Below are 25,644 nucleotides of genomic sequence, written 5' to 3' on the forward strand. Positions count from 1 at the left end.
CCAATAGCCCAGGACATAACCATCACAATACTTACAGGCAACAACCATACCATCATACGATGGGATCTAATGATACTGACCAAAGATCACAGGAACATAGCTTCTCACATCCTAACAGATTCCAAGTTTTACATAACTTGGAGAATAAAAATGGTGAAAATAGGAATACTAACACCCCACAAGTTCCTTCTCCTTTTTTAGGGCCAGGCCACCTACATCAGGATCCTCCGGTATGGCAAGGCCATGGGGGACTGTCTTTGCCCCAAAGACAAAAAAGACCATTCGGAAACGAGGATCTAGAGGTAAATCCATCACCCGCAAAAAGGAAAAATTAGAAAAATTCAAGAAGGGGATCTTTAATCTATCATCCCATCCACTATCGGATGATGAGATTAGAGTTCTGGGGAGGGGTCTCTCTTTCAGCCCGTCCAACCATTTTAGTATGTACGAGATGTTTGTAGACATCAACAGCTATGTAAGAAAATTATCACTACAGAAATATTTTGCTGAAAAAAAGCTTAAAGATGATTCTATGAGACCCATTACCACAGACCTAATGGATGCCCATCTAAGTGATGGCTGCCTGGTATATGAACCCAGCATGCTTATAGAAGATCTATATGATGGATATATTCATACCAATTTGAGGCCAAAATCCTCTTTTGTTCCACCGAAGAGTAGTGGAAACCACATAGAGATATATGCCAACCTAGTGTTGGAGGATCTAGAGAAACTGGCCAAAAAGCAGAAAAAATTAAGATATAAAAATAATCTTAACTATAAAGAACAGAAAGCTTTGACCAGACTCATTAAAAGATCTGACCTTGTGATCAGACAGGCAGACAAGGGTGGGGCGATAGTCCTGCAGGACATGCAGGACTATTTAACTGAAGCCGATCGTATCCTCAATGATAAAGAGTATTATGAGGTGTTATGTGGGGACCCTACATCCAAGTTCTATGACCAACTTCAGGGAATCTTACAAAAAGGCTTTGACATGGGTATTATTACCAAACTGGAAAGAGACTTTTGTCTACCCAAATACCCGTGCACGGCCTTCTATTACCATCTACCCAAGGTCCACAAGGACCCCATTAAACCGCAAGGTAGACCCACTATTGCTGGAATAGGAAGCCTGACTGATTCCCTATCAGCATATATTGATAAGTTCTTACAGAAATTTGTTATAACCTTACCCTCCTATATAAGGGACTCATCTGATTTATTGATGAAACTCAAAAACCATACCTTTGATGAACAATGCTGGTGGATCACATGTGATGTTGGAGCTTTATACTCCAACATCCAACACGAGTTAGGTATTAGAGCTGTGCGATCCTACCTGGAAGAGGATCAATATATGCCTGGTGAACAAGTTGATTTTTTGATTACACTGATCAGTTTCATATTGAAACATAATTACTTTCTCTACCAGAGCAAATATTACCTTCAAGTGAAGGGGACGGCCATGGGCACCAGGTTCGCTCCAAGCTTTGCTAACCTTTTTATGGGTAGCTTTGAACACCTGTATATCTACAACTCACAGTTTGGAGCGAACCTGGTGTTCTATGGCCGCTATATTGATGATCTCCTTTTCATCTTTAAAGGCACTGAGGAAAATATCCATAACTTTGTCACACATTTGAATAATAACAACTTCGGGATATCTTTCACATATAACATTCAAAAGGAACAAATTGAATTTCTTGATTTAGTCCTTGGTAGTTCTCCAAATGGACACGTATCATCAAAAACCTTTTTCAAGACAGTTGATTGCAACAGTTTTCTCCACTTTGAGAGCAACCACTATAAATGTTGGAAAACGAATGTCCCTTACGGACAATTTAGACGGATTAGGAGAAATTGTTCATCAATTGATGATTATGACACACAGGCCAAAATTATTGGCGAGAGATTTCTTGAAAAAGGCTATCCACCAGACCTGATATCCAGGGAGATGGATAGGGTCAGGAAAGAAGATAGGTCGAATTACTTCATTAATAAAGCTGGAAACCAGACTGTCTTCAAGGATACTAATCCCCCCCCTCTTCATTACCAGATATAATTCTAACCACCTTGCAGTAAATAAAATTCTCAAGAAACATTGGTCTATCCTCACCAATGATCCTACCCTTAAGCAACTTTTGGGTGACAAACCCAAGGTAGTTTATAGGAGGGCACCAACCCTAAAAACAGCTCTAGCGCCGAGCAAAATTGTCAGGGACAAATACACCAACAATAATTTATTCCCAGGCATTCCACGGGACATTAACAAACAGAAACTTATGGTATCAAAATGTTTTAGAAAACGTTGTGGTATGTGCAGTTTCATAACACACAGAGTATCATCGTTCACATCTTTTGTTACAGGAGAATCATTTGTGATTCAGAATCGTATAACATGTGAAACATCTTTTGTAATATATTTGCTTAGCTGCAAATGTGGGGTGCAATATGTGGGCCGCACTTGCCGCAGGGTCAAAAAAAGATGGGGGGAACACTCATATAACATCAAAAAATTATCTAAATCTCACAGTGTCTCAAGACACTGTCTGAATCTCCATAAAACACTCAAAGACCCCATGAGGATAACACCCATAGAGATGATATCCAGATCCAATAAGGATGCTTTTATAACTCTCAGGAGAAGAGAATCCTTTTGGATCAAGAAATTAGTCACATTACAGCCTTATGGCTTGAATGAAAATCTAGACATGGCTTCTTTTTGATCTGACCTATTACCAGCGTAATCATCTCTAAGGCAGATCTAACAAGTTATGGTTACTCAGAATATATAGGGAACAATCCTGTCTCCGTTCAACGGTTAGGGAACTCACTTGCCTCTGCCTAATTTCTATTGGCACAGGAAGAGTCCCTTCCATTATCCCTTCACGTTCACCTTAGGGTGTTCCAACAAGGCAGACTGCTCCCTTGTATCATGTACCATATAGGGTCCTATATCAACCATTCTCAAATAATGGTTAGTTAACCCAGGTATTATTCTTTCAGATGTGTAATTCTTTATATATGGCCTCCACGACTATGCTGATGCATGGACCGAGAAAGCAGACCTAAGCTGTGCCTATCCCTATCCAATGGATTTAGAAAGCAGACATATGCTGCGCCTACCTCTATTTACTAGAAGACGGTATCCCCTTACACTAGTGAAATGACCAGTGCCTTAACTTATTATTAGTTTTTTATAAATAACATTGACTGCTTATACGTCACAAATATGGTTTTAATACCCACTTAGACCAATAAGGTGATGGTATAGGTACCCTAATTCCTGCACCTGAACCCCTTTGTTTTAGCCCTATAGCCAGGGCTAATATCTGGTTTAGAAAGTTCTTTTATTTTAACTTTTATATTCTGGTATGAGAGAGTCCTCCTTTTCTCTTCATATTTTCCTTCCCCTATATCTCTAGCAGTATGTTATTCATACACCACGTAGAGAATATCACTATTAGAAGTGCCCGTTGGATTGGGCCATCACTCACACGTTTGCACAGCACATTACATTCTCCTTAAAGTATGATCCACACACCATTCACAGTAGAATACACACTAACACCATACACATTACACTTATAATATTCACTAAGAACGATCTAACACTACATGTTGTTAATCACATATTAATATCATACACTTCCCACTCATAACCATGATGATGGCAGATCATTACAGCACAATCTGCACATCACCCTATCTCACATCACTAATCTCACTATATCATCACATCATGGATAAACACAATTTGATATTTTATTATCAGCATATGATTACAAAGGTCGGATAAATTCAACATAATAATACTATATGTTTTGATTAGAACCGAGTGCCTACTAGATGTCTATGACAGTATTACATTTGGTGCTCAGAGTTGTGACACAACGCTCTATTTATGAGTGCAGGCAGCCTAGATATACTTTGGATATAACATCCCCTGCCAAATAGATAGGATCGCATAATGTTATTTGAACTGTCGTTCACGGAGGTTGCGTGGGTTGACACCTCTACACGCAAGATTGAGGTTGTACGCTTGACACACAGTATGCTGACGTTGTCAGGTTAAGCCAATCCCATCTGCACATGCCTATGTAATCATTGGTACATGTTTATACGTTATAGGAATAGTTCACACCCACCCACACAGGCCAAAGCAGCCATTGGTGTAGGATTCTATGCTATACAAATAGTTTACACCCAAATGTTTAGGCAATACTGCATATAGAGATAAACCCGGTTAAACACCGACAAGCCACCGGATCAGTGGTAAACACACTGACATACAAGGATCGCACATAAAATAGCCTTATACCCAGCGGCTGTTAATATACACCTGTCATCAAGGTCTCATAAGATTTTCGTCAAACAAATTCCACCCATTTATTTTTGAAGAATCAGCTATTGTGCTATTTGACATCAGGAAGCAGGAGTCGTATTAACGAACACTTGGGTTTGCAACATTAGTTCAACAATAAGTTTGACAGCATTGCTTTGCCTGTCCTTAACTTGTTATTAAGTCGCATATTTAATTTAACATTTTTTAAGAGGAAGTTAAGGCTGAAATTATAAAAGCACGATTTATGTAGACTGAATAGGTATGGGAAACATATCATTATATGTATTAGTTTGTTTATTTATATTTCATGAAGTACAATTTTATAGGAAATGTGTTCCTGTTCTTAACAGTGTTTTGCTTATGTTTTTTATTATCATCAATACACAATGATGATTTATTTTGATGCACACAAACGATGATTTGGTCACTAGTATGGTCTGCTGAAGTTTGGTATCTGTACTAAATTATGTTTGGGCTGTTGGTTGCCATACCAACCTTCTAGCAGACAGGTGCTAACACTTAATGACCATCAAGGTTGGAGCCATCTGATTGGCTAATTAGTAGGTTTAGTTTTGTATAAAGCAAGTGTATTCTGAATGTGTTTTTATAATTTTTTAGCCTGATGAAACAGCTTGTTATAGCTGAGAAACGCGTCGCATTTTAATAAAGATTTTTACAGAAATACACTTGCTTTTTGGACAATCTTTATATCATTTACATGCTGCTTAAACTTTGATTGGCACCTGAGAGTTAATCTGCTTTCACCTGGAGGGATCAGTCTACTGGGCGACTGTTTGGTTCCAGTTTGCAGTGTATGCACCTGCAGGTGCTTTGGATCTTGTAAGTAGGATTGCTCAGATTGCCATTCACTTGTACAAACGTTACTGGGCTATGGTTTGCATATTTTTTGTTCACTCAGGAACCTGTTAATCACCATCACCAAGGACCACAACTGATACGTGAGACACATCAGTGAGCTGGACCACTGAGAGGCTCCAGTCTGCTTCAATAGCACCATTGGGTGCGTCTCCTTTGTGAGTATCCAATTGCTACCCTGTTAATAGCATACACTTATACATGCAGATACACAAACACACACACAGCTTACACTTATACATGCATATACACAAACACACTACATAGTATACACTTACACATGCAGATACACACACACTACATAGTATACAATTATACATGCAGATACACACACACTACATAGTATACACTTATACAGGCAGATACACACACACTACATTGCATACAGTTACGCATGCAGACACACACTACATATCATACACTTATACATGCAGATACACACACACTACATAGCATACACTTATACATACAGATACACACACATACACACTACATAGCATACACTTATACATGCAGATACACAAACACACACACAGCTTACACTTATACATGCATATACACACACACTACATAGTGTACACTTACACATGCAGATACACACACACTACATAGTATACACTTATACATGCAGATACACACACTTCATAGCTTACATTTATACATGAAGACACACACACACTACATAGCATACACTTATACATGCAGATACACACACACACTACACAGCTTACACTTATACATGCAGATACACACACACTACATAGTATACACTTACGCATGCAGATACACACACACTACATAGTATTCACTTATACATGCAGATACACACTTCATAGAATACATTTATACATGCAGACACACACTACATAGCATACACTTATACATGCAGATACACACACACACTACACAGCTTACACTTATACATGCAGATACACACACACACTACACAGCTTACACTTATACATGCAGATACACACACATACACACTTATAGATACAGATAGACACACACACTACATCATATATTGGTATCTGTAACTCATTTTTTTTTTTTTTATGCATGGGGCAATGCGGGACAGATGGCTAGCAATCCAGGACAGCTGGACAGACCCCTAAAATCGGGACTGTCCCGCGAAAATCCGGACAGTTGGGGGGTATGATGTGAGGATATTTACTTATACAAGCAAGGGGGGATTAGGAGGGACAGCAGGTACTGTTATTGTTTGATACCAAGAGGCTTGCCAGTTTCCATGGGGATAATGTCACATGCTTTGTGTAAGCTTCAGCATTATACTGTGCACAGCTTTAGTCAGGTGCCATGTGACTCTACCGTGCACAAGTGCATTCTGCAGAAACTATGGCCTGGATAGCATCTTCCATATATGAAAATGCCCAGGGGGGAGATGCTGCATGCAAAACTATGCCTGAATTAAAGGGGTTAAAGGGGCAGTAAACAAAAAGGTAGATAGTACCTTTATTACCCATTCTCCAATTTTGCATAACCAACACAGTTATAATAATATACTTTTTACCTCTGTGATTACCTTGTATCTATGCCTCTGCAAACTGCCCCCTTATTTCAGTTCTTTTGACAGACTTGCATTTTTAGCCAATCATTACTGACTCCTAGGAGCTTCACGTGCCTGAGCTCAATGTTATCTATATGAAACACATAAACTAACGCCCTCTAGTGGTGAAAAACTGTCAAAATGCTTTCAGATTAGAGGCAGTCTTCAAGGTCTAAGAAATTATCACATGACCCTCCTAGATTTAGCTTTCAACTAAGAATACCAAGAGAACAAAGCAAAATTAGGAATAAAAGTAAATTGGAAAGTTTTTTTAAAATTGCATGCCCTATTTAAATCATGAAAGATTTTTTTTTTTTACTTTACTGTCCCTTTAATGGAGGTTAAAACAGAAACTGTTTTGCAGGTAAGCTTTGGCTGCATTAAATATTTAGAAACTTATTTTAGTTCATACTGTTTTATGTCCCTTTAAATGTGGAGGAATGGCTAACAACCCAGCACATATCAGGTAAACTTTTAAATATACCATGTAACATACAACATGGCTTAACATGTCTAAATTGATTATTCTCATTTGCATCATACAACACTGTACAGAGGAATATTGATTTTTATGTTTTAATTACAGTGTTTCATACACACTTGCTTTTTTGACAGCAATCTTATTCCATAAGCTATGTGGCTACCTAGGCAACCATGCAGCATCCTGTCTTTTAGTATTTGTTTTTGTTGGTTTGTTTTGTAAAGTGAAAGCAGTGTTTTTGAGCTCTAAAATATGTTCTTTATCTGGCTGCCATCTTACACATAGGAGGGAGATGCTTCACTGGGTCACTGGGTCTTGTAACTATCCATTTTATCTATAATAGAAAAGCTGAACATAGGATAGTAGGAGAAAGTACCATATTTAAAGTGAATTTAAAGTTTAATAACTAAGGCCTAGATTTGGAGTTTGGCGGTAGCCGTGAAAACCAGCGTTAGAGGCTCCTAACGCTGGTTTTAGGCTACCTCCGGTATTTGGAGTCACTCAAAAAAGGGTCTAACGCTCACTTTTCAGCCGCGACTTTTCCATACCGCAGATCCCCTTACGTCAATTGCATATCCTATCTCTTCAATGGGATTTTTCGAACTCCGGTATTTAGAGTCGTGTCTGAAGTGAGCGTTAGAATTCTAACGACAAAACTCCAGCCGCAGAAAAAAGTCAGTAGTTAAGAGCTTTCTGGGCTAACGCCGGTTCATAAAGCTCTTAACTACTGTACTCTAAAGTACACTAACACCCATAAACTACCTATGTACCCCTTAACCGAGGCCCCCCCCACATCGCTGCCACTCGATTAAATTTTTTTAACCCCTAATCTGCCAACCGCCACCTGCGTTATCCTTATGTACCCCTAATCTGTTGCCCCTAACACCGCCGACCCCTATATTATATTTATTAACCCCTAACCTGCCCCCCCACAACGTCGCAGCCAGCTACCTACAATAATTAACCCCTAATCTGCCGACCGCAAAGCGCCGCTACTTAAGTTATCCTTATGTACCCCTAATCTGCTGCCCCTAACACCGCCGACCCCTATATTATATTTATTAACCCCTAATCTGCCCCCCTCAACGTCGCCTCCACCTGCCTACACTTATTAACCCCTAATCTGCCGAGCGGACCGCACCGCTACTATAATAAAGTTATTAACCCCTAATCCGCCTCACTAGCCCTATAATAAATAGTATTAACCCCTAATCTGCCCTTTCTAACATCGCCGACACCTAACTTCAATTATTAACCCCTAATCTGCCGACCGGAGCTCACCGCTATTCTAATAAATGTATTAACCCCTAAAGCTAAGTCTAACCTTAACACTAACACCCCCCTAACTTAAATATAATTTAAATCTAACGAAATTAATTAACTCTTCTTAAATAAATTATTCCTATTTAAAGCTAAATACTTACCTGTAAAATAAATCCTAATATAGCTACAATATAAATTATAATTATATTATAGCTATTTTAGGATTAATATTTATTTTACAGGTAACTTGTATTTATTTTAACCAGGTACAATAGCTATTAAATAGTTAAGAACTATTTAATAGCTAAAATAGTTAAAATAATTCCAAAATTACCTGTAAAATAAATCCTAACCTAAGTTATAATTAAACCTAACACTATACTATCATTAAATTAATTAAATAAAATACCTACAATTACCTACAATTAAACCTAACACTACACTATCAATACATTAATTAAATACAATACCTACAAATAACTACAATGAAATAAACTAACTAAAGTACAAAAAATAAAAAAGAACTAAGTTACAAAAAATAAAAAAATATTTACAAACATAAGAAAAATATTACAACAATTTTAAACTAATTACACCTACTCCAAGCCCCCTAATAAAATAACAAAGACCCCCAAAATAAAAAAATCCCTACCCTATTCTAAATTAATAAATGTAAAAGCTCTTTTACCTTACCAGCCCTGAACAGGGATGTTTTATTCTATTTTACTTTATTTTATTATTTTTATGTTGTTTGGTAAGTTTAGTTTTGTGTTAATGTATTAATATTAAAAAACTGAGAGGTGCAGGTGCATTATGAGATAATATTCAATCAATGTTGCTATAACCCTTGATGTTCGAACTAGTGGATCTCAAATGTATCATACTTTGTAATCACTCTATAATATGAACTGTAATATCGCTGTAACCCTACTTATCAGGGTGTTCACTTAATCATATGTACCTGTGTTTCTTCAATAAAAAGAATAAAAAAAAAAAAATACAATATGTACAAATAACTACAATGAAATAAACTAACTAAAGTACAAAAATAAAAAAGAACTAAGTTACAAAAAATAAAAAAATATTTACAAACATAAGAAAAATATTACAACAATTTTAAACTAATTACACCTACTCTAAGCCCCCTAATAAAATAACAAAGACCACCAAAATAACAAAATGCCCTACCCTATTCTAAATTACTAAAGTTCAAAGCACTTTTACCTTACCAGCCCTGAACAGGGCCCTTTGCAGGGCATGCCCCAAGAAGTTCAGCTCTTTTGCCTGTAAAAAAAAAACCTATAATACCCCCCCCAACATTTACAACCCACCACCCACATACCCCTAATCTAACCCAAACCCCCCTTAAATAAACCTAACACTATGCCCCTGAAGATCATCCTACCTTGTCTTCACCTCACCGGGTATCACCGATCGGTCCTGGCTCCAAAATCTTCATCCAACCCAAGCGGGGGCTGGCGATCCATCATCCGGTGGCTGAAGAGGTCCAGAAGAGGCTCCAAAGTCTTCATCCTATCCGGGAAGAAGAGTAGATCCGGACCGGCAACCATCATCTTCCAAGCGGCATCTTCTATCTTCATCCGATGAGGACCGGCTCCATCCTGAAGACCTCCACCGCGGACCCATCTTCATCCGGCGACGTCCAACTGAAGAATGACGGGTTCCTTTAAGGGACGTCATCCAAGATGGCGTCCCTTGAATTCCGATTGGCTGATAGAATGCGAGCTCAATCTGATTGGCTGATTGGATCAGCCAATCGGATTGAACTTGATTCTGATTGGCTGATTCCATCAGCCAATCAGAATATTCCTACCTTAATTCCGATTGGCTGATAGAATCCTATCAGCCAATCGGAATTCGAGGGACGCCATCTTGGATGACGTCCCTTAAAGGAACCGTCATTCTTCAGTTGGACGTCGCCGGATGAAGATGGGTCCGCGGTGGAGGTCTTCAGGATGGAGCCGGTCCTCATCGGATGAAGATAGAAGATGCCGCTTGGAAGATGATGGTTGCCGGTCCGGATCTACTCTTCTTCCCGGATAGGATGAAGACTTTGGAGCCTCTTCTGGACCTCTTCAGCCACCGGATGATGGATCGCCAGCCCCCGCTTGGGTTGGATGAAGATTTTGGAGCCAGGACCGATCGGTGATACCCGGTGAGGTGAAGACAAGGTAGGATGATCTTCAGGGGCTTAGTGTTAGGTTTATTTAAGGGGGTGTTTGGGTTAGATTAGGGGTATGTGGGTGGTGGGTGTAATGTTGGGGGGGGGGATATTGTATGGGTTTTTTTTTACAGGCAAAAGAGCTGAACTTCTTGGGGCATGCCCCGCAAAGGGCCCTGTTCAGGGCTGGTAAGGTAAAAGAGCTTTGAACTTTAGTAATTTAGAATAAGGTAGGGCATTTTTTATTTTGGGGGTCTTTGTTATTTTATTAGGGGGCTTAGAGTAGGTGTAATTAGTTTAAAATTGTTGTAATATTTTTCGTATGTTTGTAAATATTTTTTTATTTTTTGTAACTTAGTTCTTTTTTATTTTTTGTACTTTAGTTAGTTTATTTCATTGTAGTTATTTGTAGGTATTGTATTTAATTAATGTATTGATAGTGTAGTGTTAGGTTTAATTGTAGGTAATTGTAGGTATTTTATTTAATTAATTTAATGATAGTATAGTGTTAGGTTTAATTGTAACTTAGGTTAGGATTTATTTTACAGGTAATTTTGTAATTATTTTAACTATTTTAGCTATTAAATAGTTCTTAACTATTTAATAGCTATTGTACCTGGTTAAAATAAATACAAAGTTACCTGTAAAATAAATATTAATCCTAAAATAGCTATAATATAAATATAATTTATATTGTAGCTATATTAGGATTTATTTTACAGGTAAGTATTTAGCTTTAAATAGGAATAATTTATTTAATAAGAGTTAATTAATTTCGTTAGATTTAAATTATATTTAAGTTAGGGGGGGTGTTAGTGTTAGGGCTAGACTTAGCTTTAGGGGTTAATACATTTATTAGAATAGCGGTGAGCTCCGGTCGGCAGATTAGGGGTTAATAATTGAAGTTAGGTGTCGGCGATGTTAGGGAGGGCAGATTAGGGGTTAATACTATTTATTATAGGGTTAGTGAGGCGGATTAGGGGTTAATAAGTGTAGGCAGGTGGAGGCGACGTTGTGGGGGGCAGATTAGGGGTTAATAAATATAATATAGGGGTCGGCGGTGTTAGGGGCAGCAGATTAGGGGTACATAAGGATAATGTAAGTAGCGGCGGTTTACGGAGCGGCAGATTAGGGGTTAAAAATAATATGCAGGGGTCAGCGATAGCGGGGGCGGCAGATTAGGGGTTAATAAGTGTAAGGCTAGGGGTGTTTAGACTCGGGGTACATGTTAGGGTGTTAGGTGCAGACGTAGGAAGTGTTTCCCCATAGCAAACAATGGGGCTGCGTTAGGAGCTGAACGCAGCTTTTTTTCAGGTGTTAGGTTTTTTTTCAGCTCAAACAGCCCCATTGTTTCCTATGGGGGAATCGTGCACGAGCACGTTTTTGAGGCTGGCCGCATCCGTAAGCAACTCTGGTATCGAGAGTTGAAGCTGCGTTAAATATGCTCTACGCTCCTTTTTTGGAGCCTAACGCAGCCTTTATGTGGACTCTCAATACCAGAGTTATGTTTATGGTGCGGCCAGAAAAAAGAAAAAAGCCAGCGTTAGCTACGCGGGTCCTTACCGACAAAACTCTAAATCTAGCCGTAAGTGTCCTGTTTTTAACAATACTTAAAACAGGGGCACTTTCATTCATTAAACTTTACATTGATGCGTTTTTTAAAATACTTTTTTCTTTATGGAAACCAGACCGGCGATCCTCCGTCCGCAGCTCCTTCTGTACTTAGTATATCAATGACAAATCCGGCTTCCTCCAATCGTTGCATGGCCTCACGAGCTGGACGCCTTGGGGTGCTCGCAACTATTGAAGAAGCTGGATTCGTCATTGCTGTGCTACCTACAGCAGGAGCTGCAGGGGGAGGATCGCAGTCTGGATACCATAAAGAAAAAGGTACGTATTTTTAAAAAAAAAAAAAAAAAAAAAAGCTTCAATGTAAAGTTGAATGAATAAAAGTGCCCCTGTTTTTAAGAGTATTTTTTTAAAAACCGGGCACTTATTCATTAAACTTTACATTCGCTTTAAGGGCTGCTTTAAACAAAAAAAACTCAGTACTCACTTCCCTAACCAGCCTGACAGATTCTCTGTGCTGAATAAAGCCACTGTGTTTACACAACTGCAGATCAAAGCAGTAGCGGATTTGCCTGAGTTTAAACACTGATGGTGCACACAGGGGGGAAAAGTTTGTAATTTACTGTCCAAGGAAGCAGGTTGCTGAGAAAATTAGCAGAGCACTGAGAATTGTTTTTCTGTTGTGAGAGTAGCACCTCTATATTAGCTTTATTTATTGCTTATAGTTGCTCTTACAATACAAAAATAAAGCTTGTGCATTGCCCTGCTGAGCCATGCACTCTCCCTCAGAGAACACTGATGTTGATTGGTGGCTGCATTCTGCTTACATTCAGATGTTGATTGGTGGCTGCATTCTGCTGGCACAGGTGGTGACAGTAGGGGCAATGTGCAGTAACATATATCAGTCATCCATATGCCACTGTTTGTATATGTTACCAGAACCACTGTGTGTAGGTGCAATCCTTGCAGTGTGTACAGTTATGTCCAGTAATCTAGTATAATTAGCTTCTATAGCTGTTCAAAAAAAATTTATGCAAATTAATTTCCCAAATTTTTACATTTGTGCTAGGACTTAAATTCTGGTGAAGTATCTGTCATGCGTATTTTCCAATTCTGAAAAGTGGAATCACACAGTGCAGACTTTACAAGCATAACCCTGCTACATACCTGTCCTTTAATTGGCCTCAGCAGAGGTGATAATATACTACAAAACAATGTATTCTTTGCTTTAAAAAAACAAAAACAAACGGGGGCAATCCTTGTCTACTCTAGTAATTAAATCTAGATTGGCCCCTCCAAGAAAGGTTACGAATTTGGCATGTGAGAAACAATTGCAGTAAACAATGTTAAAGGAATACTAAACCCACATTTTTTTATTTATTTTTTATGATTCAGATAGAGCATGTAATTTTAAACAACTTTCTAATTTACTCCTATTATCAATTTTTCTTCGTCTTGGTATTGGTTAGTGTTTGCCTTAAAATAGGAAATGCATACAAATAAGTTTATTGGGATATTTTTGCATGTTTTTTTCTGTTCTCCGTGAGAGGCTCCAGATTTTAGCTTTGCTTAAAGCCTCACTAACTCTTTAGCTGCCTCTGGTGCTAAGCATAAGAAATTCTGCATGAAAAAAGTGATCTTTCGTTTAACACAGGAAAAAATATTCCCTTTTTTTATGAGGCCACTGTTGTGGTGCAATGGTGCTGAATATACTTCTGTAAAATACATTGTTGAACCCATTCTATTCTTAATGAAAGCTAAATGGGAAATCACTTTGTTTAGTACTTATTGATCTACTTTTTGTGAACACCTTATCTATAGCCTCCTCAATTCATATTTCCATGGGGTTTGCTCTTTAATCAGTGCACTTTCTGACATCCATAGTGTGATGCCTTATTACTACTTTTGCACCGCTTCATATTTTTCCTTTCTTTATCTGCTATTGCAGCACACAATTTAACCATTTAATCATCTACCCTTCTTGTCCCCTGTAGGTTTCCTTTGATGTTTTTATTGAAGCACGGAGCTGCCACCCTCCAGACACTGTGCACACTTTTGCCATCAAGCCAGTCGGATTCCGGGACACTTTGGAAATTACTGTGACTTACAACTGCAGCTGTGACTGTTCTCAGTTGGTGGAGACGGCAAGTGAGAAATGCAGCAATAATGGCACCTATGCCTGCGGTGTATGCGACTGTGACTCTGGATTCCTGGGAGCACATTGTGAGTGTGGAGAAGAGGAGGGAGGCAGTGATGTGTCCCAGAATGCATGTCGTGAGTCAGAGGGAAAGACCATATGCAGCGGACGGGGCAGGTGCAGTTGCGGCTTATGCGTGTGCTACGAGAGCGAGTTTGGACGTATCACTGGCTCATACTGCGAGTGTGATGACTTCTCATGTGCTAGGTACAAGGGCAAACTTTGCTCAGGTGAGTAAGTCCTTAAAATTAGTGTTGTAAAGACAAAACCATTTTACAGAAATGCAGTGTACTATGAGGGGATCATTCCAATGATGGTGTTCATCCTCTTTTTTTTTTTTTTTTTTTTTTTTTTTTTTCTTCTCAGGATAGTTGGATATAACAATATTTTATGTTTTTGTGTTTGTTAACTGCAAAAGATCCAATTCCACTTTTTCAGAAAGAATACTGCATAGAAGGTTATAAATCAAAATTGGAAGAATATTTTGTTCTTGGGTCTGCAGTGCTTAGGGGTGACACAGGTTCACTGAACTATACATTGTGTACATAATTTCCTTTCCTCACTTCTTGGGAACACACACACACAAATCCTGTCCCTGCTTCTGTTTACTGTACATTTGACGCCACCAAAAATTACCCAGTATGTCCTAGCTCAGTCTGTCTCCTATCACTTTCCTCCCACTCTGCATGTTTGTGTCTTTAGAGGCTTTCAGTTAAATTGCCTTCAGTTACATTCTTGTCTTTTGGCTTTGAGAGTTTCGCCTGGCTATATGGAGCTGGTATTAGCAGGGTTCCATCGCACATAATACTACTTATTGTTGCTCTTTTATCACAAGTTATTACATGCCAATATTTATTTAGAAACAAAAAGCTTAATCTCTCTAAATACTGTAGGACGGTCTTTATTAAAGTGGCACGCAAGTCCATGTAAGTTATTATGACATAAATAAAGTTTTACAAGTAACATGTTCACTCAAATCTAACTAAAATAAATGGTGTTCTGACCATAGGGTCCATTGTTTGTTTTAGTGCTCACTGGTTGACTGGGCCCATTCACATATTATACTGGTGACAAGAACAAAGCAGGTCACTGTTAGTGCTCATTACCTGACAGTGCAGATGTATTTATGCTCATTAACACATACAGCTTTAGTAGTGCTCTTTGGCTGAGAGAAAAGCCATACTGCTGTAATATTGCAGACAACTCATATAGAGTTGGCTTAAAGTGACATTGTACGCTAGACTTTTCTTTGCATAAATGTTTTGTGGATGATTTATTTATATAGCCCATATGGGAGTGTTTATATAAATATTTTAAGTTTTGCTTATTTTTTAAGAACATTGTGCTGATTTTCAGACTCCTAACCAAGCCCTGCAGTGCCAGATGTATACACCCGTTTACAGACTCCTGCAGGCTGTTTATGTTATCTGACTTTTCATAAGCAGGGAAGGGGGGTCTGCTCTTTTTGTTTACCCAGCCCCTTTCAGTGGGTGCCCCAGACTACCTCATCAACAGTGCTAAACTGGGAGCTTCTAAGTAAGTTTTTAAAAGGTTTTATAATGGATTTTTAGATCTGCATCTGTGAATATTCTTCTTTATAGTAGTGTCTATTACATGCAGTTATATGAAAAGTGGTGTTCACTGTCCCTTTATAGAAACTAAGCTACTGGACACAACAGCAAATGGATGGTTACTACTCCTCGTCATGCTATTATACTATATACTATATAGCTCTCTTGTTTTCTTATTTTAACCCCACCGGTTAGTAAAGCTGCATTCATACATTTTTGCAATGGCTACATTGCTCCATCTTCCTCTTTCTATTGTGTGAACTAAACTGAAGTGCAAAGTACAGTTGTCAAAAAGCCAGTAGCGATTGTTGGTTAACATGGCCAGTATGTGCTTCTTGATTAGTTCCAAGCATGATTAATCATCTCCAGTATAAATACAAATGAAGAAAGTATAAAAGAATTCACACATTTAACTACTATTGTACTTATGGAGATGCCTGTCATTACAGTTGGCAACATTTTAACAAAAAATCCAGGACGCTTTCAGAAGAGCAGTCAAATAAGGAATTTATGAACTTATTGACCAGCACACTGGCCATTTCAACCTCTAAACACCCATTGTAAATTTCTTACTATATGCACAAACCATGAAATATTTTATTATTCAATATAAACTGTAAATTGCAGAATATTCACAGATGCCAGTCCACCCAATTAGAATTATTATTCAGTGCACAATATGAAAACAGATTTATACATAAGACCTACAAAGTCTACATGTATGATTCCCACAGTCAGATGTCATTGCCATCAAGGCCACACCACAGGACATATTTTTACAATGTGGACAGACACTTCTGTGAAAATCAGTATTATGGTGTCTGTCTCAAAATATTATGACATTCATAGTTAGGCTCAGACAGTCTTTCCCTTTAAGAACACCCCCCTAAGTTAAATACAGCCAATAGAATGTGAGCTCAATCTGATTGGCTGATTGGATCAGCCAATCGGATTGAACTTGAATCTTGAACTTGAATCAGATTGAACTTGAATCTGATTGGCTGATCAGCCAATCAGAATTTTAATACCTTAATTCCTATCAGCCAATCGGAATTCGAGGGACGCCATCTTGGATGACGTCCCTTAAAGGAACCGTCATTCGTCGGGAAGTCGTCGGCCAGGATGGATGTTCCGCGTCGGCGGGATAAAGATGGAGTCGGAAGAAAGAAGATTGAAGATGCCGCTTGATAGAAGACTTCAGCCGGATGATGGACCTCTTCAGCCCCCGCTTGGATGAAGACTTCAGCCGGATGATGGAACTCTTCAGCCCCCGCTTGGATGAAGACTTCAGCCGGATGATGGACCTCTTCAGCCCCCGCTTGGATGAAGACTTCAGCCGGATGATGGACCTCTTCAGCCCCCGCTTGGATGAAGACTTCAGCCGGATGATGGACCTCTTCAGCCCTGGATAGGAGGAAGACTTCGGACCCTCTTCTGGACGGATCGGTGATACCCGGCGTGGTGAAGACAAGGTAGGAAGATCTTCAGGGGCTTAGTGTTAGGTTTATTTAAGGGGGGTTTGGGTTAGATTAGGGGTATGTGGGTGGTGGGTTGTAATGTTGGGGGGGGTATTGTATGTTTATTTTACAGGCAAAAGAGCAGAATTCTTTGGGGCATGCCCCGCAAAAGGCCCTTTTAAGGGCTGGTAAGGTAAAAGAGCTTTACAATTTTTCTTTTATAATAGGGTAGGGCATTTTTTTATTTTGGGGGGCTTTGTTATTTTATTAGGGGGCTTAGAGTAGGTGTAATTAGCTTAAAATTGTTGTAATATTTTTATAATGTTTGTAAATTATTTTTGAATTTTTTGTAACTTAGTTCTTTTTTTATTTTTTGTAACTTAGTTCTTTTTTTATTTTTTGTACTTTAGTTAGTGTATTTATTTGTAGGTATTTGTATTTAATTTATTGATAGTGTAGTGTTAGGTTTAATTGTAGATAATTGTAGGTAGTTTATTTAATTAATTTATTGATAGTGTAGTGTTAGGTTTAATTGTAAATTAGGTTAGGATTTATTTTACAGGTAATTTTGTAATTATTTTAACTAGGTAGCTATTAAATAGTTATTAACTATTTAATAGCTATTGTACCTGGTTAAAATAAATACAAATTTGCCTGTAAAATAAATATAAATCCTAAAATAGCTACAATATAATTATTAGTTATATTGTAGCTATATTTGGGTTAATTTTACAGGTAAGTATTTAGCTTTAAATAGGATTAATTTATTTAATAAGATTTATTTTATTTCGTTAGATAAAAATTATATTTAACTTAGGGGGGTGTTAGGGTTAGACTTAGCTTTAGGGGTTAATCCATTTATTATAGTAGCGGTGAGGTCCGGTCGGCAGATTAGGCGTTAATAATTGTAGGTAGGTAGCGGCGACGTTGGGGAGGCTTCTGTGGTTGCGCCAATTTTGACGGAATGCGACCCAAACTCCTCAGGCCGCAAACCCAATTTTATCAGAGCTTTACCCAGCACTGCTCTTAACTGAAAGTGCGACAAAGCACTACCATCCCTGTAGATCAGGAAAGGCAGCCTCCATTGCAAATACTTGCGCACCGCAAGCCAAGGGCAAATTTCAGCCCTTCTGTAAACTCTAAATACCAGCGGTATTTAAAAGGTGCGGGGGGAAAAAAGCATGCGTAGCTAACGCACCCCTTTGGCCGCAGAACTCTAAATCTAGCCGATAGAATTTAAAACATAAGCATATAAATATATACACTTTTAAACAGACCTGAATTATAAAACTGCATCTTAACCTAGCGGTGCTAGTCCACCTTCCTATCACTTCAAGTTCCTGACCTGGCCGTTCTTGCAGAATTAAACTGGACTCAGCAAGGCTATTTGCTAAGTCCATGTACTCTCATCTTTAAGGAAAGGTCCAAGGAGCAACAAACCGGGCATTCCCACCCCGTGGGGAGATACCATCAACACCACTTGGCCAGGATCAGTACGACTAACAAAAGGAAGACTAGCACCCCCACCCAAGCTGTGACATGAAACAATAAAGAAGTTGTGAGGGAGGGCAACAACCGCTGTCTGTTCCTGTCAGAAAAATTGTGCCAAAACACACAGAACCACCCCTTTTTATAACCCCCGCCAGAAGCTCTGCCCACCGACATCCTACTTCCTCCTGAGCTCAAAGGCCCCTACATCTATGCTGAAACCAAGGTGAGCGCGGTGTAGCTGCATCCGGAACCGGAACCGGCAAATACGAAGATCACACCAAGTCCTCCAATGAGAAAGGCTGAGAGAGTGCCGTAGCCAGCGATATGACTCAGGATCGCCCAAAGGTAAAATTAGGAAAGAGAGCGGCAGGCACTACAAAAACCAAGCGGGCTCACACTAAAGTTTGAAAAATCAAAAAAAACTTTAATGTAAGTTATCTCAAAAGTATACAGATAAGGCAGGACACAAGTACAGGGGGGTGAAAAAAGTGTGACACGGAAGGCCTGACGCGTTTCGCGCCCCCTAGTGGTGCTTAATCATAGGCTACAGCACTAGGTAAGAGATACCTATTTAAAGGGAAAACCATTAACCCTAGATGTGCAAAAAAATTTATTTAAAAACATTATAAATTGTTAAAAACATTGGCACACTTACAGTGGGAATAATATACAAAGTTGTATATATATATATACAGGTTTCTATAATACAGCAAGCAACAAGGTTTGAACTTAGACTGCCTGAATTAAAAGATGATAATGGATGTTAATATACGGAGAGGAGTTTAGTAAGAACTAGTATACTGTATGCTTATTAACTGATATGGTCAATTTGCTTAATTTTGATAATGAAGACAAGCAATGAAAAAAGCAGTATATAGATAATAAACTATATTATATGTATATCCAACAGAACTTAATTGTCTATTAGGTAATTCACATCACATTCTTTGTTCATTCCAAAGGGTTGACGTGTATTTAGCTTTATTATCCAAAATATTTCCTTTTTATCTAGTATATGTTGTCTATTACCTCCTCTAATAGGAATTCTGGCTATGTCTATAATTTGAACGGACATATCTGCCAAATGTGTGAAATGTAAACCATTAAAATGACTTGCTACTGCAGAGTCCTTACAATAGTTTTTGACATCTCTCATATGTTCTCCAAACCTTGTTCTGACTTCACGTGAGGTTTTTCCCACGTACTGACATTTACAAATATTACAAGTCAGAAGATAAATAGCAAACTTAGTTTTGCAGTTAGCATAAAAATCTATAACATATTTCTTATGATCTACACTAGAGGAGAATTGAGTGCCTTTAATAAGGTTAGGGCAAGTATGACAATCCCTACTACCACATTTGTGAACACCCTTTCTAGATAGCCAATCCCCTGACGGGATACTTTTTGTGTCCAGGACCAGACTGGGAGAAAGTACCTTCCCCAGTGTCTTAGGTTTTTTTGGGACAAACCTGAAATTTTTTACCAGAGGTTTAAGGATATCATCTCCCAGTAATAAATGGGAATGTTTCTTTAAGATCTTGACCACAGCATTGTAATGCATTGAGTATTCTGTGGTGAAAATAATACTCTCATTAGTGCCCAATTTAGACTCATTTTTGTTGTTAATAGGTTTATTCTTATACTTTTTTACTGCTAGTCTCGATTGTTCAAGTTTTCTTGGATTGTAACCTCTCTTAATTAACCTCTCTTTCAATTCTAGAGACTGTGTTTCATATATAAGATCGCTTTTGGTGTTCCTGCGAAGCCTAATAAACTGCCCTCTTGGTATGGCTTTCTTTACATGTTCTGGGTGCTGTGATGCGGCATGCAGAATGGTGTTTCCTGCTACTGGTTTCCTGTATGTTTGGGTCACAATTTGATTGTCTATAATTTTCAATGTTAAATCTAAGTATTTGATTTGCAACCCATTTAATTCACCTGTAAATTGCAAACCCATTAAGTTGTTACTTAGATAAGACAATAAATCATCCAAAACAACAGATTTCTTCTCATTGTTAACTATCATAAGCAAATCATCTATGTAACGAACAAAAAGTACTACTTGATCCATCCAGGGGTTATTACTTGAAAAAACATATGTTAATTCCCACCATGAAACATAAATATTAGCAAACGCCGGGGCAAATTTTGCCCCCATGGCGGTCCCCCTTATTTGTAAGTAGTACTCTTTGTTAAACATAAAATAATTATGCGAGAGCAAAAATTGTAAAATTTCACATATGTAGTGTCTTTCCTGATCACTCAAGTTTGTTTCTCTCTTTAAAAAATAGTCCACAGCACTAATACCTGAGTGCTGGGGTATGCTGGTATATAAAGAAACTATATCCGCAGTTATCCAACTGTAGTTGGACTGCCATTGGATGGTGTCCAATGTTGTTAGCAAGTGAGATGTGTCTCTTAAGTAGCTAAGTTGTCTTTGTGCAATGGGCTGTAGTATAGTATCTACCCATTCTCCTAAAGGTTCCAGTAAAGACCCTATGCCCGCTATAATGGGCCTGCCCGGTGGATGTTGAATATTCTTATGTATTTTGGGTACATGATGGAACAGAGGAGTAATTGGGTGTTCTGGAATTAATAAATCTACATCCTCTTCTTTAAAAATGCCCAAAATAATTCCATCGGCAACAAGCTTGGTAATTTCTTTTTTAAAGGTATGTACTGGGTTGTATGGCAACAACCTATAGACACTATTATCTGAAAGCTGCCTCTGGGCCTCTTCAAAATAGTATGATTTATCCATGACAACGATGCTGCCACCCTTATCCGAATTTCTGATGACAATGTCATCGTTATTTTTCAAAGTATTAATAGCTGAACGCTCTGTGAAATTCATATTCTGGGTGGCAGCATCGCCGCCTGTACTGACATCAGCTTCAAGTTTAAGTATGTCCTCTTGGACTAGTCTGTGGTAGGCATTGACCATAGGGCCCCTAAAGTTAATAGGATAAAACTTAGACCTATATTTATTTGGTCTTTCTAGTTTCTCTGTTGAGCTCTCCTGGTCAGTGCCCCCCATACTGTATAACTCATTAAGTGTTGCTACAGAGCACGCATCTATGAATGGTAAATGTGGAACAACTACATTAGATTTAGGAATAGGCAACTTTATATTATCCTGATCATCATTAGTATTAGACAAAGCAAAAAACCTTTTCAAAGACAGTTTTCGTATAAATTTGTTCACATCCAAAAGTGTATTAAAGCATGAAAGCCTATTGGTTGGAGCAAAGCCCAAACCTTTTGATAACACAGCAATTTCACTATCTTTCAACTGATGTTTTGAAATATTAATAACATTAAGTCCTTCATCTGTGCATAGTGATGTTGGAATTATTGCTTCTGCCCCCTTTTCATCTTGATCTTTCTTTTTTCTTCCTTTGCGCCATCTTCGTCTGTATTTTTTCCTTTTTCTGAACTTTTCCTTATTTTCAGACGTGTCGCCGGTTGTTCTTCCAAGTCTTCCCCCAACTGCACCTGTAAAAAAGCACATGAGGGTGGAGGAGTAGGAGAAGAAGGAGGAGAAGAAGCAGGAGAGGAAGATGAAGCAGTTGAGGAGCAGAAAGAAGAAATAGAGGAGACTGCTGAGATGTTAGCTTCTGAATCCGTGGACTCTCCCTCTGAAGCACTGAATGCCACTTTCCTGGCTTTCTTGTTCTTATTTTTAAGGATAGATTTAGGAACTTGCTTAATTGGATCCTTATCATTCCCTTTTTCCTTGTGCTTATTTTTCATCTGTTGTTTAATTTTCCACGACTTGTTTTTTCGTTCACGTTGCTGTTGGCGCACCTCTGCCCAGTTATAAACTTTATCCTGATCATAATCATCTTTGTCACGTATAAATTTAGTTCCCTTTCTAGAGGCTTGTTCCTGATCACATCTCTTAAGGGTCTCATCCAATTTCTTCTTGTGCTCTAAGTATTTGGAGCTTACTTCCAAAGGTTTGAGGTCCTCTTTAATATTGTCCACTTCAGCTTTGAGCTTCGTTCTTTTTTTCTCTTTGACTCTAATCAATACCTTGATGAGTTTAAATGAGCACTCTGTGAGTGCTATATTCCAATCCTCCATATCCAGAGGATCTTCAAAGTCAAAAGATGGATATTTCTTAATTCTAAGACCCCTTGGGATTCTTTCCGCCCCTACATCTATGCACCGCAACGAGATACCATCAACACCACTTGGCAAAGATCAGTACGACTAACAAAAGGAAGACTAGCACCCCCACCACAGACTGGACTGACCTTCAGACCAGACCCAACACCCCTGGCTAAGACCATTGATAACCCTTCTTTCTTTATTGATGCACTTCATCTTGTAGGTAGAATTCCCCAAGCCCTATGTCCTCTAAATCGAGATTGCGCAAAACCTCTTCTTAAATACAAAACATGCAACTAATTTGTTCACCTTCATTCTACTTTTTTCCAATTTGCAATAAACCCATGCTGCACGCCAGACCAACCTAAGATGCATATCAGACCAGACAATTACCAACCCAGGGAAAAGAACAACTAATCTAGCCAAATCCTTCTTTATCAATCTCACAAGTTCCCTTTAAGGCAGATAACTCAAATTGTTACCCCCAGCATGAACCAGTAACACATGCGGAGGGGGAAAATGTTTAGCATAATCCACCACCAAAGGTAAAACATAAACCCATTGAAGGCCCCGTACTCCCAGCCATCTGAACTCAGCTTTTCTTCTTGATAAACCAAACTGCAGACCATTCTCTTTCTCTGCTGCTACTCTTCGAGCCCAGTAAATAAAAGAATGGCCCACCAACCATACCCAAACAGGATCTGGAATTAAAAGAGCAGAAAAAGCAACAATATAAACTAAAGCTAAACAGATTTCACCCTTAACTCCGGCCGTATATAAGACCGGTAATATTTAGAGCCCCATCTCCCCACATGCTTCACCACATTCTCACTGAGCCCTAAATCAAACGCTTCTGTGGCTGCGCCAATTTTGACGGAATGCGACCCAAACTCCTCAGGCCGCAAACCCAATTTTATCAGAGCTTTACCCAGCACTGCTCTTAACTGAAAGTGCGACAAAGCACTACCATCCCTGTAGATCAGGAAAGGCAGCCTCCATTGCAAATACTTGCGCACAGCAAGCCAAGGGCAAATTTCAGTCCCTGTGGGAAATAGCAGAATAGAATGACCTTTCCCTTCCTGATCCGTTTTGCATCTTCTTAAAAATATGGACACATGAGAGTCCGTAAGCCCCACATCCAACAAATGTAAGCCCCCATGAGCCCATCTATTCCCACTACCCCCAACATCTTCTCAAGTTAAGAGAATGAAATAGGCTTACAAAGATCTTTAATAGCCCTACCTCTCTTGAGGCCTTTAACAATTTGCCAAATGCAAAAGAGCTTTGTTATGTATTTAACGCCAATCAACTTAAAAAGGAAAGCCAAAACTGCCAAATCAATTGCAGAATTGGACAAGCCCACACCTTTCCATTTCCATATCCACTTTAGCAGTACTTCAATTCTCTCGTCACAACCCACCAGATTGACAAGTCCCCACTGCCAAGACTCCACAGTTCCACCAGGCATTCCCTTCCATCTTTGTCTGCTTGAGAAACCATCTTCCGAAACCACTGCCACTGGAAACGAGATAGAGCATCCGCAATTAAGTTGTTGGCCCCAGGAATATGCTTTACCCTAACCAACACATTCAGTCTCAGGCACTGCAACACCAACACCCCTTGCAAGCAAATGACTGGAGAAGATGAAGACAAAGAATTAATTGCTGCCACCACCCCTGTATTGTCCGTATGGAACAATACTGACCTGTCCCGGAATGCCTCTTCCCACACAAAAATAGCTACAATGATGGGAAACAGTTCTAGAAAACCAAATTTTTAACCAGCTCTGAACAGACCCATTCGGATGGCCACTTAGCCGCACACCACTGACCATTAAAAAAGGCTTCAAAACCAACACCTCCTGCCGCATCAGTCACTAGCCCAAGTTCTTCATTAGACAATCTAGGTGACTGAAAAAGTGCTGCCCCATTGAAATATTTTAAAAAGGCCAGCCACAACATAACTGCTTCTTGTGTTCCACTGAAAGCTGAACAAAATGATGCAGCTCTTTCACTTTGGCAGTCGCCAGGGATAGTTGTCTTGAAAATATTCTCCCAATGGGAATGATTTGACAAGTGAAATTTAGTTTGCCCAAGAGAGTTTGTAAATCCCTTAGTCAGCTTTCCAACTGATAGAAACCTCTGAATCACACCTGAAAGATTGCAAATTTTGTCATCAGGTAAACAGCATTTCATCTTCTCTGAGTCAATAGTGATACCAAGAAAATCGAGGACCGTAGCTGGGCCCTCCGATCTGTCTACGGCAATGGGCACGCCAAAATCATCTGCATCCCTCAAACAAACACAAGCTGAAGATCCAGATGAACCAACGAATAAAAAATCATCTAAATAGTGGACGACAGAAAAGAAACCAGAAAGCTCACACACTACCCATTCCAAAAATGAGCTGAAACACTCAAACAGGGAACACAATATTGAGCAGCCCATGGGTAGACAAAGGTCAACGTAAAAATTTACTTAAAAAAAAACAACCTATGAGACGACGGATGCACCTGAAGTATCCGGA

The 25,644-nt window shown here is 38.9% G+C and overlaps 1 protein-coding gene across 1 annotated transcript in view; it reads left to right on the plus strand.

Annotated features, from left to right (window-relative positions):
* The window catches only part of LOC128645227 (integrin beta-5), a 318,185-nt gene that overhangs the window by 222,527 nt on the left and 70,014 nt on the right, over positions 1-25,644 (plus strand). The window contains exon 10 of the mRNA XM_053698059.1: positions 14,281-14,713. Within this exon, the coding sequence (XP_053554034.1) occupies positions 14,281-14,713 (433 nt within the window). The remainder of the gene's footprint in view (positions 1-14,280; positions 14,714-25,644) is intronic.

This window comes from Bombina bombina, chromosome 1, assembly GCF_027579735.1.
Source record: "Bombina bombina isolate aBomBom1 chromosome 1, aBomBom1.pri, whole genome shotgun sequence".
Lineage (NCBI taxonomy): Eukaryota > Metazoa > Chordata > Amphibia > Anura > Bombinatoridae > Bombina > Bombina bombina.